The 15,308-nt window shown below is 49.8% G+C and overlaps 1 protein-coding gene across 2 annotated transcripts in view; it reads left to right on the forward strand.

The window, feature by feature from the left end:
- The window catches only part of NDC1 (NDC1 transmembrane nucleoporin), an 89,024-nt gene that overhangs the window by 11,825 nt on the left and 61,891 nt on the right, over positions 1-15,308 (forward strand). For both annotated transcript variants that reach the window (XM_033916939.1, XM_033916937.1), the window contains exons 4-5: positions 5,683-5,857; positions 13,933-14,071. In XM_033916939.1, coding sequence (XP_033772830.1) covers positions 5,683-5,857; positions 13,933-14,071 — 314 coding nt within the window. The remainder of the gene's footprint in view (positions 1-5,682; positions 5,858-13,932; positions 14,072-15,308) is intronic.

The following is a 15,308-nucleotide window of genomic DNA, read 5'->3' on the forward strand; positions in this document are numbered from 1 at the left end:
GCACCCGCTGTGCCACCCTGCAAAAACGAACACTTAAAAACCGAAGAATCCAACAAACTCTTCTCTTCGGCACCGAGTCGGCGATGGACTCCTCACCTTCCACCGCGGTACCTCAAAAATCGGCACCGTCGACTTCGACACCGACCGACCCCGCATCGGCGCCGCTGGCGCCAGGTAAGCCGGCTAAGAAGCCTTCCTCTTCCCTCGAGCGCCCTCCAGCTACGGTGGCGACACCGTCCCTACCGGCATCGCACCGGTCCCGCAAGCGCTCCGCCCCGATATCGGTGAGTGCCTCGTCATCGGCCTCCTCATCGCCGGGGCGTGGAGCGGCATCCAAGGAACCGAAGAAAAAGAAAGCGGTTCCGATGCCACCCCTAGATGACCGTATCTCGGTCATTCTTCAGGCTCAGCTTCAGGAGCAATTGAAGAAACAACTTGAACAACTGTTACCCTCTATCCTGGCACCGCTCCTTCCGGTACCAGACCGGCCCGAGCCCCGCACCGAGCCTCCGGTGTCCACTCCTTCGGTACCGGTAAACACCTCTATGCCGATCCTTTCGGCTCAACACCTTCACGCCGATCCGGTGGTTCATTCTCAGACCACAGTGGATCCTCCTCGGCACCAGGCGGTACGGCATTCTTCTCGGGACCGAGAACGGCGCCGATCGTCCTCCCCTGGTGCCGTTTCAGTGCGCTCTGGTAAGTCTTTGTCCAAGACTCGCCACACCGCGCCCTCCACCCCGGTGTCTCGACATGCACCAGAGGTCAGAGACCCTGATTTGTGGGAGGAGACCCCACTCGGTACCGAGGAGGATCCCTCCTCATCTGATGAGGAACCATCGGCACCCGATGCCACCTCTAAACCAGAGCAGTCCTCATTCACTAAATTTCTGAGAGAAATGTCTGCTGCCCTGTCCCTTCCTCTAGAATCTGACTCGAAAAAGTCTCAAGCCTTTCTAGAGGCTTTAGACTTTGAGCAACCTCCTAAGGAGTTCCTCAAGCTTCCCGTACATGACATCCTACGGGAAACGTTCTACAAGAACTTGGAAACTCCCCTCACGGTACCGGGAGCCCCCCGTAAGCTGGACAACCTTTACCGAGTCATCCCTATACCTGGATTTGACAAATCTCAATTGCCCCATGAGTCCCTTTTAGTGGAATCCACTTTGAAAAAGACTCAGGGCTCCAGTGTCTATGCCTCTACTCCTCCTGGCAGAGAAGGTAAGACCATGGACAAATTTGGCAAGAGGCTTTACCAAAATGCCATGCTGGCCAACAGGGCAAACAACTATTCCTTCCATTTTTCTTTCTACCTAAAACACTTGGTCCAACAGCTGTCTGCCCTTCAGAAGTACCTTCCTGAGCGCAAGGTCCCGCTATTCCAGCAACACATCTCTGGTCTTCTCCAGATGAGAAAATACATGGTCCGCTCAATATACGACTCCTTCGAGCTCACCTCTCGGGCCTCTGCCATGGCCGTAGCTATGCGTCGACTAGCCTGGCTCAGAGTCTCCGACCTGGACATCAATCACCAGGATCGTTTGGCCAACGCCCCCTGTCTCGGGGATGAACTCTTTGGAGAGTCCCTGGATTCCACCACCCAGAAACTCTCGGCCCATGAGACCAGGTGGGACACCCTGATCAAGCCAAAAAAGAAGGCTCCGCCTGCTCGACCCTATCGGCCTCAATCATCTTACCAGCGGAGGTTCTCAGCCAGGCCACTCAATCCGCCTCCACAACAATCTCGGCGACCTCGTCAACAGCAGCACCATGCCCAGGCTCGTTCTCAGGCCACTCAACCCTCTAAGCCGCCTCAGCCTGCTAAACAGTCTCAGCCCTTTTGACTCTTCTCTCCAGGGCATAGCCAGTCATCCTCCCTCACGACCTCTTCCACAGCCTATCGGGGGTCGTCTCACCATTTTCTCCAGCCGTTGGGAAGTCATCACGTCGGACCAGTGGGTCCTCAACATCATCCGCCACGGCTACTCTCTCAACTTCCAGACTCTCCCACCAGACAACCTTCCCGTAGAGTCTGCTTCACACTCATCTCAAACCCCCCTCCTCCTGAGGGAGGTTCAATCCCTCCTCCTTCTCAATGCCATCGAAGAAGTACCTCCAGATCAAAGGGGTCAGGGATTCTACTCCCGCTACTTCCTGGTTCCCAAAAAGACGGGAGACCTCCGTCCCATTCTCGATCTCAGGGACCTCAACAAGTGTCTGGTCAAGGAAAAGTTCAGAATGCTCTCCCTTGCCACGCTTTACCCTCTTCTTTCTCAACACGACTGGCTATGTTCCCTGGACCTCAAAGAGGCCTACACTCACATCTCCATCAATCAGAGTTCCCGCCGCTACCTGCGGTTCCAGGTACTGCACCACCACTATCAGTACAAAGTGCTACCGTTCGGCCTCGCTTCCTCGCCCAGGGTCTTCACCAAGTGCCTTATAGTGGTAGCGGCCTTCCTCAGGTCTCACAACCTCCAGGTGTTCCCCTACTTGGACGATTGGTTGGTGAAAGCACCTTCATCTCAACTCGTGCTACAAGCCACTCATCACACCATCTCTCTCCTCCACCTCCTGGGGTTCGAGATCAACTACCCCAAGTCGCACTTGCTTCCCACCCAGCGACTTCAATTCATTGGAGCAGTTCTGGACACCACGCTAATGAGGGCCTTTCTCCCCTCCGATCGCAAGCAGACCCTGCTCCATCTCTGCCGTCAGGTACTCATGCATCCCTCCATTCCTGCCCGACAGATGATGGTCCTCCTGGGTCACATGGCCTCGACGGTGCATGTCCTTCCTCTGGCACGTCTCCACCTTCGTACACCTCAGTGGACTCTCGCCAACCAATGGTCACAGACTACGGATCTTCTTTCTCATCCCATCTCTGTGACATCATCTCTTCAGCAATCTCTCCAATGGTGGTTGAACTCCTCAAATCTTTCCAGGGGTCTACTTTTTCATCTGCCCCCCCACTCTATGATCATCACCACAGTTGCGTCCCCCTATGCGTGGGGAGCTCACCTGGGAGATCTACGCACCCAGGGACTGTGGACCCCACAGGAACGTCGTCATCACATCAATTTCCTGGAACTCAGAGCCATGTTCTACGCCCTCAAGGCTTTCCAACATCTTCTCTGTCCTCAAGTCCTCCTCCTATGCACAGACAATCAAGTCGCCATGTACTACATAAACAAGCAAGGCGGCACCGGATCTCGCCCCCTTTGTTTGGAGGCTCTGCGCATCTGGACCTGGGCCACGGACCGCAATCTCTTTCTCAGGGCGGTCTATATCCAGGGCGAACAGAACTCTCTGGCCGACAATCTCAGCCGCATCCTTCAACCTCACGAGTGGACGTTGGACCCTCCGACTCTGCTCTCCATCTTTGCTCGATGGGGCACTCCGCAGGTGGACCTCTTTGCAGCACCTCACAATCATCAGCTGCCCCAATTCTGTTCCAGACTCTTCTCTCCTCACCGTCTGGCTCCGGATGCATTCCTGCTCGATTGGAGGGATCGGTTCCTGTATGCCTTCCCTCCACTTCCTCTGATGTTGCGGACCTTGTCCAAACTCCGCAAAGACCACGCCACCATGATTCTTATCGCACCTCGGTGGCCTCGCCAACACTGGTTCTCACTCCTGCTCCAACTCAGCTCCAGGGAACCCATTCCACTTCCTGTGTTTCCTACTCTACTTACGCAGCAGCATCAGTCTCTACTGCATCCCAATCTGTCTTCGCTCCACCTGACAGCTTGGTTTCTCTCGGGCTGACCTCTCCGGAGAATCTATCTCAACCGGTCCGCCTCATTTTGGACGCCTCCAGGAAACCGGCCACTCTCCAATGTTACCATCAGAAGTGGACCAGATTCTCCTCGTGGTGTCTCCGGCATCATCAGGAACCCACCTCCTTAGCGGTGGAAACTGTCTTGGAATATTTGCTCTCACTGTCCAATGCTGGCCTCAAAACTACCTCCATCAGAGTCCACCTCAGTGCCATCACTGCGTTTCATGAGCCTATTCTCGGAAAACCCCTCACGGCTCATCCTCTGGTTTCCAGATTTATGAGAGGGCTCTTCAATATCAAACCGCCTCTCAAGCCTCCTCCTGTCGTCTGGGACCTGAATGTGGTTCTCTCAGCCCTCATGAAACCTCCGTTTGAGCCTCTTGCCACAACTTCGCTCAGGCTTCTTACCTGGAAGGTGCTTTTCCTAATTGCCATCACCTCTGCCAGGAGGGTTAGCGAACTGCATGCACTGGTTGCCGACCCTCCGTTCACTGTTTTTCACCATGACAAGGTTGTTCTGCGTACCCACCCTAAATTCCTTCCCAAGGTGGTCTCGGCTTTTCACCTTAACCAGTCCATTGTGCTGCCCGTCTTCTTCCCTAAGCCTCACTCGCATCCTGGGGAACAGGCGTTGCACACGCTGGATTGTAAGCGTGCCCTTGCTTACTATCTTGATCGTACCAGAGCTCACCGCACATCCCCTCAGCTATTTTTGTCTTTCGATCCCAACCGTTTGGGTCGTCCTGTCTCCAAACGGACACTTTCCAATTGGCTTGCTGCCTGTATTGCTTTCTGCTACGCTCGGGCCGGTCTCTCACTGGAAGGAACTGTCACGGCCCACAGGGTCCGAGCTATGGCCGCTTCTGTAGCTTTCCTCCGCTCCACGCCCATCGAGGAAATCTGCAAGGCGGCCACTTGGTCCTCAGTTCACACATTCACTACTCACTACTGTCTGGATGCGTTCTCCAGACGGGATGGACACTTCGGCCAATCTGTGTTACAAAATTTATTTTCCTAATGGCCAACCATCCCACCTCCCTCTTTGTTAGCTTGGAGGTCACCCATGTGTTAAGAATATGCTGCCTGCTTGTCCTGGGATAAAGCACAGTTACTTACCGTAACAGGTGTTATCCAGGGACAGCAGGCAGATATTCTTAAGTCCCACCCACCTCCCCGGGTTGGCTTCTTAGCTGGCTTATACTAACTGGGGACCACGCACTCCTCTGTCGGGCGGGAAGGCACTCGCGCACGTGCGGTGCGGCCAACTAGAAACTTCTAGTTAAAAAGGTCCGTACCGAGGGCTCCGTCGGTGACGTCACCCATGTGTTAAGAATATCTGCCTGCTGTCCCTGGATAACACCTGTTACGGTAAGTAACTGTGCTTTTTAGTAGATGGGTGTGTCATTCTGGAACACCACCCTGTCAGTTTTTATTCTGCCTGTCTACTATCTCAATCAGGAAGTTTGAGTCAAAACTGAGATTTTGATGTCAGTCAGACTTTAAGGATATGAAGAATAATCAATTGCTATTATGCATTGGGGTATGTTTGAGCTTAATAAATGTTTCTGATTGGTATGGTTATTTCAATGTTTTAATTGTTCAATTAAAATGTTTAACATGTTTGTTATACTTTCAGAGTAGAACAGATTTGTAGATCGGGATGTCTTCCCATACTGCTTCTTATGTGTTACTTTATAGGGCTATCACTTGCTTTGGTACAGACTGAAGGGGTCTGAAGGAGTTGAAAACCTGGAGTGGTTTCCTTCTGCATGGCATACGAGCATGGAGAGAATACACTACTGTCCAGAAAGATATACCTATCTACTAGAAAAGATATTAGTGAAGTAAGAACCTAATTTTTTTTTTACTGACATTTTAATTTGCTTGTATTTTTCCTGCAGTTGTGCCTTCAATTCCCTGCTCTCGGCTAGCACTGATTGGGAAAGTGATTCACCCTCAGCGGGTTATTCACTCACTTGTTCATGCCATAATGGGGATGTTGGTGGCTTGGTGTGCTGCTGTGATTACCAAGGGACAGTACCAGTTCCTGGCTGTACCTTGCTCAGTAAAACAAAGGTGAGAGAGAGATTTTTTAAAAGTTTCTTTGGGGTCATTATGTGAAACAGTGTCTAACTATTACTAAATTTGGGAGCTAGTTTTGTTTAGTATGTTTCTTACAAAATGTTTTTCAAAACAATATGGTTAAATAAACCATACCCTTCTAAAAAAAAATCTTATGTGAACTTTTTAAGTATACTGTAATTAGGTGACATTTATTTAGATGTAGCTTAAGGTGAATTACATTCAAGTACAGGAGGAATTTCCCTGTCCTCTGAGGCCTTAAAATTTAAGTTTTTCACCTGAGGCAATGAAGGGTAAAATTGCAGGGAGAATCAGAAGAATTTGAACCTTTGCTTCCTTGGTTCTCAGGCCTAAATGCACTAAGAGGATCAGTAAGACCATATGGACCTCGAGGGCTGACATGGAGCAACCCTGACCTAGATTTTTACTTTACTCCAGACAGTCTTTTGTTCATGTACCTCCTTGATTTTTTTTATTTATTTATTTTTTTTTTTACTAATTGGGGCTGACATAATTGAAAAAGACAGCTCCAACTTTAAATGAGAATCACAAAGCTTTGCCATCAAAACAAAAAAAACTCTGTTCCTAATAGAAGTTCTGTTACATCTACACAGGAGTCCGTACATTAAGGAGATCAGTCCCAAGCTGTGAACCATCTCTGCAGAAGTGTGTCACTCGCAGCTTTTCGTACCTCCCTTATTCTTAGTGGAGTGCAATGCCCCCTTCAGTTTTTCATTCTGTAAGCAAACTGTTCAGAGGTGTTTTTCTGCTCTATTTAGTTTTTATTATTTTTGTTTCTAAGTTTCATTTTTGAGGCTTTGATGCCCTAAGACCCCTTATTTGGGGATTCTGTGCCTGGGAAAAGATGCAGGTTCCGCAGAGATGGAGTGTAGCTCACAGGGCAAACCCATGGTAGACCCATGGAGCCAGCTTGCTGTGTGTTGCTTCATGGCTCGGGGTCCATTCCCCTGGGAGCCAGCTCGCCTTCTGAATTTGTCAGTGACTTGAATGCAGGCTGTGGGCTCCTTAGAAACATAGAAACATAGAAATTGACGGCAGAAAAGGGCCATAGCCCATCGAGTCTGCCCATACCAGTGACCCTCTCCCTGATTCTTACTCTCCTAGAGATCCCACATGAATATCCCATTTCCTCTTGAAATCTAACACGCTGCTGGCCTCAATCACCCGCTGAGGCAGCTCGTTCCAATGATCGACCACCCTCTCGGTGAAGAAGTACTTCCTAGCATCACCCTGAAATTTCCCTCCTCTGATTTTCAGCGAATGTCCTCTGGTTACCGAGGGCCCCGTAAGACTGAAGATATCATCTTTCACCACTATACGCCCAGTAATATACTTGAAGGTTTCAATCATGTCTCCTCTCTGTCTTCGCTCCTCCAATGAGTACATCCGCAGTTTTTTTAACCTTTCTTCATACGTGAGATCCCTGAGCCCCAAAACCATCCTGGTAGCCATTCGCTGAACCGACTCAATTCTCAACACATCTTTTCGGTAGTGTGGTCTCCAGAATTGAACACAATACTCGAGATGAGGTCTCACCATGGATCTGTACAGTGGCATTATTACTTCAGGTTTTCTGCTGACAAAACCCCTACGGATACAGCCCATCATTTGTCTTGCCTTGGACGAAGCCTTCTCTACTTGATTGGCAGCCTTCATATCGTCGCTAATGATCACTCCTAAATCACGTTCCATCGTGGTCCTGGACAAGGTTTCACCATTTAGTGTGTAAGTTCTGTGTGGATTTTTTTTGCCTAGATGCATTATTTTACATTTTTTAGCATTGAAGCCTAGCTGCCAAGTTGATGACCACTGCTCGAGCTGTCTTAGGTCCTGCGTCATAAAGTCAGGCACACTGCTTTTGCCAACTATGTTGCATAGTTTGGCATCGTCGGCAAACAGTGATACTTTTCCTCTAAGTCCTTGGGTTAAATCTCCTATGAATAAATTAAATAGAATCGGCCCTAAGACGGAGCCCTGAGGTACTCCACTCATCACTGCTGACGTTTTGGAGGGGGTACCGTTTACCATCACCCTTTGAAGCCTACCATCTAGCCAATCCTTTACCCATGTAGTGAATGTATCCCCTAATCCCATTGATTTTAGTTTGTTCAACAGCCTGCGGTGTGGGACGCTATCAAAAGCTTTGCTGAAGTCCAAATATATCACGTCAAGGGACTCACCGGCATCCAGATGTCTGGTCACCCAATCAAAGAAGTCAATCAGATTAGATTGGCAGGACCTTCCCCTGGTAAATCCGTGTTGATGTGGATCACGTAAACTTTCTTCGTCTAGAATTTTGTCAAGTTCCTGTTTGATCAACTCTTGGGGTATTGGGGAGTTGGTTTCATATTTGCCCCATCCCCCCATCACGCTCAGAGGTTCTGTGGGGATGGAGGTGTCCGTTGGATTTGGTCCAACTAGCAATCAGAAGATTTCCTGGTTTGGAGCCATCTCATTGAATGTCTGAGGCAGAAAGTCCTTTTCATTCTCTCAAGCTGCAAGAAAGCTGACAGGCAGGCACCATTACAGATCTGTAAGTACAGCCTCATTATTTCCTATGGGAAATTCGGGTAAGGGGGGAGGAGATCAAAAAACTCAATTTTGAGGGATTCTGGGGTCAGTGTTCAGGTCCCCTCCTCTAAACCCCCTATATCAGTGTCTTTTATATTTCAAAAAAGTTCCCATGGGCCGTTTTTGGCACAATTGTTTCTGGAGGTGCCCATCTTGGATTTTAAGCTATCTTTGTTGTTTTCTGAAGCCTCTATTTGCCTCAAAATCCCTTGATTTTTACTGAAATAGACTGGGATGGAATCCTCAGGGTGTTTTGACACCCTTTCATGTCCAATTTGTGCTGAATGGCTTGCAGAAGAGCATTCATGTACCACGTGGTGCATATGAGAGAGGGGCGGGAGGCTCAAGTTTAGGCCCATCCATGTCCTCCAGGGTTGGGGAACCACTGTGGGTTCAATAGATGGGAAGAAAGTCCCATCTGGAGCCTGAATTCAGCGAAGGCATGACGCGCAGATGCTTGGAGTCCTTGGGCCCCACGAAAGCCCATTCTGAGGTCCTGCAGGGTTTCCTTAGCCTGCCTGCACACAGCTTTTTCCCCAAATCACTTGAAGAGCTTTTTCAATGGGTCTGGGACGTGCTGCACAGCTGGAATGCATGCCGCCGTTTGTCCAGGGAGTGTCTCCGCTTCCTAAGACCTCTCCACTGAAGAACAAGCTGGCTCACAGTCTCAGTGACCACTCGGAGCCGGACTGGCAGAATTGGAGGTCAGACTACATGCCATTTATTGTCCTGGTGCATTTATGAACAAGTGGAAGCGAGATCTGGGGATAGTCTTGACTCCACAAGATTGGAATCAAATTATTTTAGAAGTAAAGAAAGCTTCTGTATGTGTACTAGTTTGAGAATGTGCATAAGATGCTTGCACAAAAATGCACAAAATGTTTCCATCAGTATCTGATCAGTGTTGGCGGTGTGTACCTTTCTACATATATGGTGGACGTGCAAGACGATACAGACCTTTTGGATTGATGTAAATGTACTTCTTTCCAAGATGATGCAAATATCTCTACCAGTTGCGCCTCAAATTTGTTAGCTAGAATTGTTTGGTTGTATGGGTTCAGTAAAAGGTGACGTGACTGGGTTTGACTGCGGCTAAGTGCGTTATTGCTTCATATTGGAAAAAGCCAATGGCTCATCTACTTTCGGTGTGGAAAATGAAGTTTTAACTGTTGATGGAAATGGAACGAGGGGTCTCGCGTAAACACACAAGCAAGGTGAGGGCTGCAAATGTCTGGGAAAGGATTCTCTCTTGGTTGAACTGAACAGTTAAAAACTATATTGAATGGTGTTTCTTTTTTCATTTTAGGAGGGAAGGGTATTGTGCAGATATGCTCTGAAGAAGCAACAGAGCATGTCCTTTATATGCAAGCCACTGTTGATATTTGGGTTTGAATCTGAATTTTGGAATTTTATTTTTGTTAGTTTTTGTTTCCAAGTGGATGGGATATAAAACGGGGAGAAAATATTAGTTCTTCTCTTCTGCTATAACAATGCATAAAGGTTCAATAATGGCATCAGTAGTAGAGAATGACATGGGGACCGTTCACCACGGTAAACTGTGGTCACCGCAGTAAATTCGCAGTATAGGGGACATTTGCAACTGGTTTACCGCAGGAATGGGGATAAGACCTTTCACCGCCCTGCGGGAATGGGGACAGGACCTTTCACCGCCCCGTGGAAGTAGTGAAAAGTCTTGTTCCTGTGGTAAGAAAATTGCACCCGTGTCAGACTCGGCATCTCTTCCCCAGCTCCTCTTGGGCCTATTTACCTTCAGGAGCCAGCCATGCCACAGAAGGAATCCAAAACCAAAGCCTGAGATCAATGTGATTTGAAGAATAAAATTACCAGACAACAAAAAGTAGAAAAAAAAAATTTATTTTATATTTTGCGATTAGAATATTTCAGATTTAAAATATGTATCCTGCTAGAGCTGGTATTAGACATAAGTAGGAACCACAAAGCCCAAGCTGTGCTTCTTTAGCTTCCAGCTGGCTTAGGGCTCTCTCTTTGACCAGGGGGCAGTTGCCCTAGTTGCACTCCCCTAACACTATTCCTGCCATGTGTGACTGAAGTATTCTGTTAGCTTGATTTTTCTATGTAGCATTCTGTAGTAATTTGGTTTGTTCAGTTTTCACAATAGTGGAGGAGATATTTGTGAAAGGGAGGGGAGACAGGGGTTTTGTTGATCCTTGCTCTGTATTACCGTATTTTCACGCATATAACGCGCGCGTTATACGCGTTTTTACCTACCGCGCATACCCCTCGCGCGCTATATGCGTGAGCGCGGTATACGAAAGTTTTCAAACATAGTTCCCACCCCGCCCGACGCCCGATTCACCCCCCCAGCAGGACCACTCGCACCCCCACCCCGAACGACCACTCGCACGCGCTCCCACCCGCACCCGCATCCACGATCGGAGCAAGAGGGAGCCCAAGCCCTCTTGCCCGGCCGACTCCCCGACGTCCGATACATCCCCCCCCCCCGGCAGGACCACTCGCACCCCCACCCCGAAGGACCGCCGACTTCCCGACAATATCGGGCCAGAAGGGAGCCCAAACCCTCCTGGCCACGGCGACCCCCTAACCCCACCCCGCACTACATTACGGGCAGGAGGGATCCCAGGCCCTCCTGCCCTCGACGCAAACCCCCCTCCCCCCCAACGACCGTCCCCCCCCAAGAACCTCCGACCGCCCCCCCAGCCGACCCGCGACCCCCCTGGCCGACCCCCACGACCCCCCCACCCCCCCTTCCCCGTACCTTTGGAAGTTGGCCGGACAGACGGGAGCCAAACCCGCCTGTCCGGCAGGCAGCCAACGAAGGAATGAGGCCGGATTGGCCCATCCGTCCTAAAGCTCCGCCTACTGGTGGGGCCTAAGGCGCGTGGGCCAATCAGAATAGGCCCTGGAGCCTTAGGTCCCACCTGGGGGCGCGGCCTGAGGCACATGGTCGGGTTGGGCCCATGTGCCTCAGGCCGCGCCCCCAGGTGGGACCTAAGGCTCCAGGGCCTATTCTGATTGGCCCACGCGCCTTAGGCCCCACCAGTAGGCGGAGCTTTAGGACGGATGGGCCAATCCGGCCTCATTCCTTCGTTGGCTGCCTGCCGGACAGGCGGGTTTGGCTCCCGTCTGTCCGGCCAACTTCCAAAGGTACGGGGAAGGGGGGTGGGGGGGTCGTGGGGGTCGCCAGGGGGGTCGCGGGTCGGCTGGGGGAGCGGTCGGAGGTTCTTGGGGGGGGGCGGTCGTTGGGGGGGAGGGGGGTTTGCGTCGAGGGCAGGAGGGCCTGGGATCCCTCCTGCCCGTAATGTAGTGCGGGGTGGGGTTAGGGGGTCGCCGTGGCCAGGAGGGTTTGGGCTCCCTTCTGGCCCAACTACCAAAGGTACGGGGAAGGGGGGTGGGGGGGTCGTGGGGGTCGCCAGGGGGGGTCGCGGGTCGGCTGGGGGAGCGGTCGGAGGTTCTTGGGGGGGGGCGGTCGTTGGGGGGGAGGGGGGTTTGCGTCGAGGGCAGGAGGGCCTGGGATCCCTCCTGCCCGTAATGTAGTGCGGGGTGGGGGTAGGGGGTCGCCGTGGCCAGGAGGGTTTGGGCTCCCTTCTGGCCCGATATTGTCGGGAAGTCGGCGGTCCTTCGGGGTGGGGGTGCGAATGGTCCTGCCGGGGGGGGGATGAATCGGACGTCGGGGGGGGGTGAACGGAGAGTCGGGACAGCGCACGGAGAGGCGGGGCAGTGCACGGAAGTCAGGGGGGTGAACGGAGAGTCGGGACAGCGCACGGAAAGTCAGGGCAGTGCACGGAAGTCAGGGGGGGTGAACGGAGAGTCGGGACAGCGCACGGAAAGTCAGGGCAGTGCATGGAAGTCAGGGGGGGGGTGAACGGAGAGTCGGGACAGCGCACGGAGAGGCGGGGCAGTGCACGGAAGTCAGGGGGGGTGAACGGAGAGTCGGGACAGCGCACGGAGAGGCGGGGCAGTGCACGGAAGTCAGGGGGGTGAACGGAGAGTCGGGACAGCGCACGGAAAGTCAGGGCAGTGCATGGAAGTCAGGGGGGGGGTGAACGGAGAGTCGGGACAGCGCACGGAGAGGCGGGGCAGTGCACGGAAGTCAGGGGGGTGAACGGAGAGTCGGGACAGCGCACGGAAAGTCAGGGCAGTGCACGGAAGTCAGGGGGGGTGAACGGAGAGTCGGGACAGCGCACGGAAAGTCAGGGCAGTGCATGGAAGTCAGGGGGGGGGTGAACGGAGAGTCGGGACAGCGCACGGAGAGGCGGGGCAGTGCAACGGAAGTCAGGGGGGGTGAACGGAGAGTCGGGACAGCGCACGGAGAGGCGGGGCAGTGCACGGAAGTCAGGGGGGTGAACGGAGAGTCGGGCAGCATGCGCGGTATAATCGTGAGCGCGTTATACCAAAGTTTTTGTGCTTATCATCGTGATTTCTGCGCGCTATACACGTGTGCGCGTTTTATACGGGTGCGTGTTATTTGCGTGAAAATACGGTATTTGTGTTTATAAAATGACAATTGTACAGAATAGTCTCTTTTTATACCTTAATAAAATAAGATCAGTATAAAATCATAACTATTCGAGACTTGTGCGGGTGGGATCTGACAGCTTGCAGGGACGGGGATTGAGCTTGTGGGGATGGGGACTGAGCTTGTGGGGACGGAGCAGGAATGGGGACGAGCTCACGGGGATGGGGTGGGAACAGTGATACATTTTTTCCCCGTGTCATTCTCTAATCAGTCTTTTTCAGTTGAAATTTTATGCACTTGTTATGTATTTTGTGTGCAATCAATAAAGATTTTCTAAAGAAAAAAACCTCGATAATCACCTTTTCAGTACAGAGAAACTGAGGCTATTCACTTGATATTTTTCCTCTTTTAGGGGTGATCAACTGCTTTGGTACAAACTGAGGAGATGGGGCACTGTCAATTGACAACAAAGATATGGAGCTGAAAAGCTGTAGATGATTCCTTCTGCAAAAACTTACGAGTAGAGGTGAATAGCCCTCTGGTCAAGACTCAGTCTCGCTATACTGAAAAGAAGATTATTAAGGTAAGAACTTAATCTTCCCTTGGTTGGCCTCTATCCTGCTAACCCCTGATTTTGTTCATTCTACTGCATGGCTCATATAAATGAATATGCTCAAACTGGCCTGCATTATTACATAATTGGTGCTTTCCTTATAAAGCATTGCTACTGTCCCACCATGTGAAACCTAATGACAGCTGATGCTTTTTTTTATACAGAAGTAGGCCTTTCCTAAGAAACAGGAATGTTTGAAAAAAAAGGTCACCTTTATAATTGATGTGTTTCAATATATTGGATATGTGTAAATAACTATGTGGAGATATCTTCAGTTGTGCCCTTAAGAAATGAGTTGCTCATAAAGCAAAATATGAAAACCAGCACTAACGGCAGCAAAAATTATTTTTGTGATAAACCCTAGTGTTTCACTGACTAAAAAAACCCCTCCTCTCTTATTTTTAGCTCAAATGGTCTCAGTTCTCAGACATGCCTGAATGAGTATCACCTCTTTCTCTTGCTGGCTGGCGCATTCATGGGATATACGTACAGTCTGTGGTATTTCATTAATAATATGAACTATTTAGCCTTCCCAGCTATCCAGGTGAGATTCTAAATACCTCTTCATTGAGGTTGACTCTTGTGATATGAAGCAATGTTTCTTCAGGCCAAGGCTTTCCAGATGGGGTTATAAAATCAAATTGGAGGTTGCACATGGGCAAGCTAGGAACCCCCCTCCCCCCCCCCCTGATTTCATGCTGTAATTGGGCATGAATGGACTCCACAGAAGATGGAGGATGACAGCAGTGTTGGCTACAACACTGTAGAAGGGCTGGGATCAACTGTGCAAATAGAAATGTCAGCCTCCGTGGGGTATTGTGGTGCATAATGATAAGCACTGTTATTACCTTTCTGTGTACTGTAAATTATGCTTGGGTATTATGTAACTGATATATTTTATGTTATATGTTGTCTTATATCCCGCCAAATCCTCAGCAGATGAGTTCGAGGTGGGTTATAGTTAAGACAAATTTTGTGACATAATGGTGAGTACAGTGTGGCTATAACTTAGAAGATACAATGTGGATATAACCATTAAAATACAATATGTGTTGATACGATATGTGTTGAATCCAGAATAGGTAGAATTATTGCATAATGGGAAGATAGTGTTACATAGTAAGTATATACAACGTGGAGTCCAGAATGAATTCGTATAACATAGTAGTGATTTGGCTTGTTTTGAAAGAAAAGTGGTTCCTACATTAGCTTAAGGATATCTAAGAACTAACTATGGGTGGTTTTATAGCAGAGGATCTTTCATTAGATCTTGGATTTCTAAAGGTTATAGGTTGATTGGTACCATTTGTTGTACAAGTATGGGTGTATAATGTAAGTTTGGTTAGATTGGGTTCTACTGTATGATATAGGGGTCCTTTTACTAAGCTGCGATAGCGGTTTTAGCTCACGTTGAATTGCCGCACGTGTTAGACGCATTGAGCTGGTGCTGGTTCTAGCCACGTAGCGCGGGTTTAGCGTGCGCTATAATTCTGCGTGCACTATAAACGCTATCGCAGCTTAGTAAAAGGAGCCCATAGTTTCTTGGAAGAGCCATATTTTCAGATTTTTCTGGAATTTGGTGTAATTGGAGGTTATACGAGTCTTTTAAAGAGTGAAAATTCAGACCACCATTTTACAAAACTGAAAAATAAATATCCTGATCAGAAACCCCATGGACAACTAAAAAGAAATTCATGACTGTTTAGACCAGTGTTTTTCAACCTTTTTACACCTGTGGACCGGCAGAAATAAAATAATTATTCTGTGGACTGGCATTGGTC

The sequence above is a fragment of the Geotrypetes seraphini genome, chromosome 12 (genome assembly GCF_902459505.1).
Source record: "Geotrypetes seraphini chromosome 12, aGeoSer1.1, whole genome shotgun sequence".
Taxonomy (NCBI): Eukaryota; Metazoa; Chordata; class Amphibia; order Gymnophiona; family Dermophiidae; genus Geotrypetes; species Geotrypetes seraphini.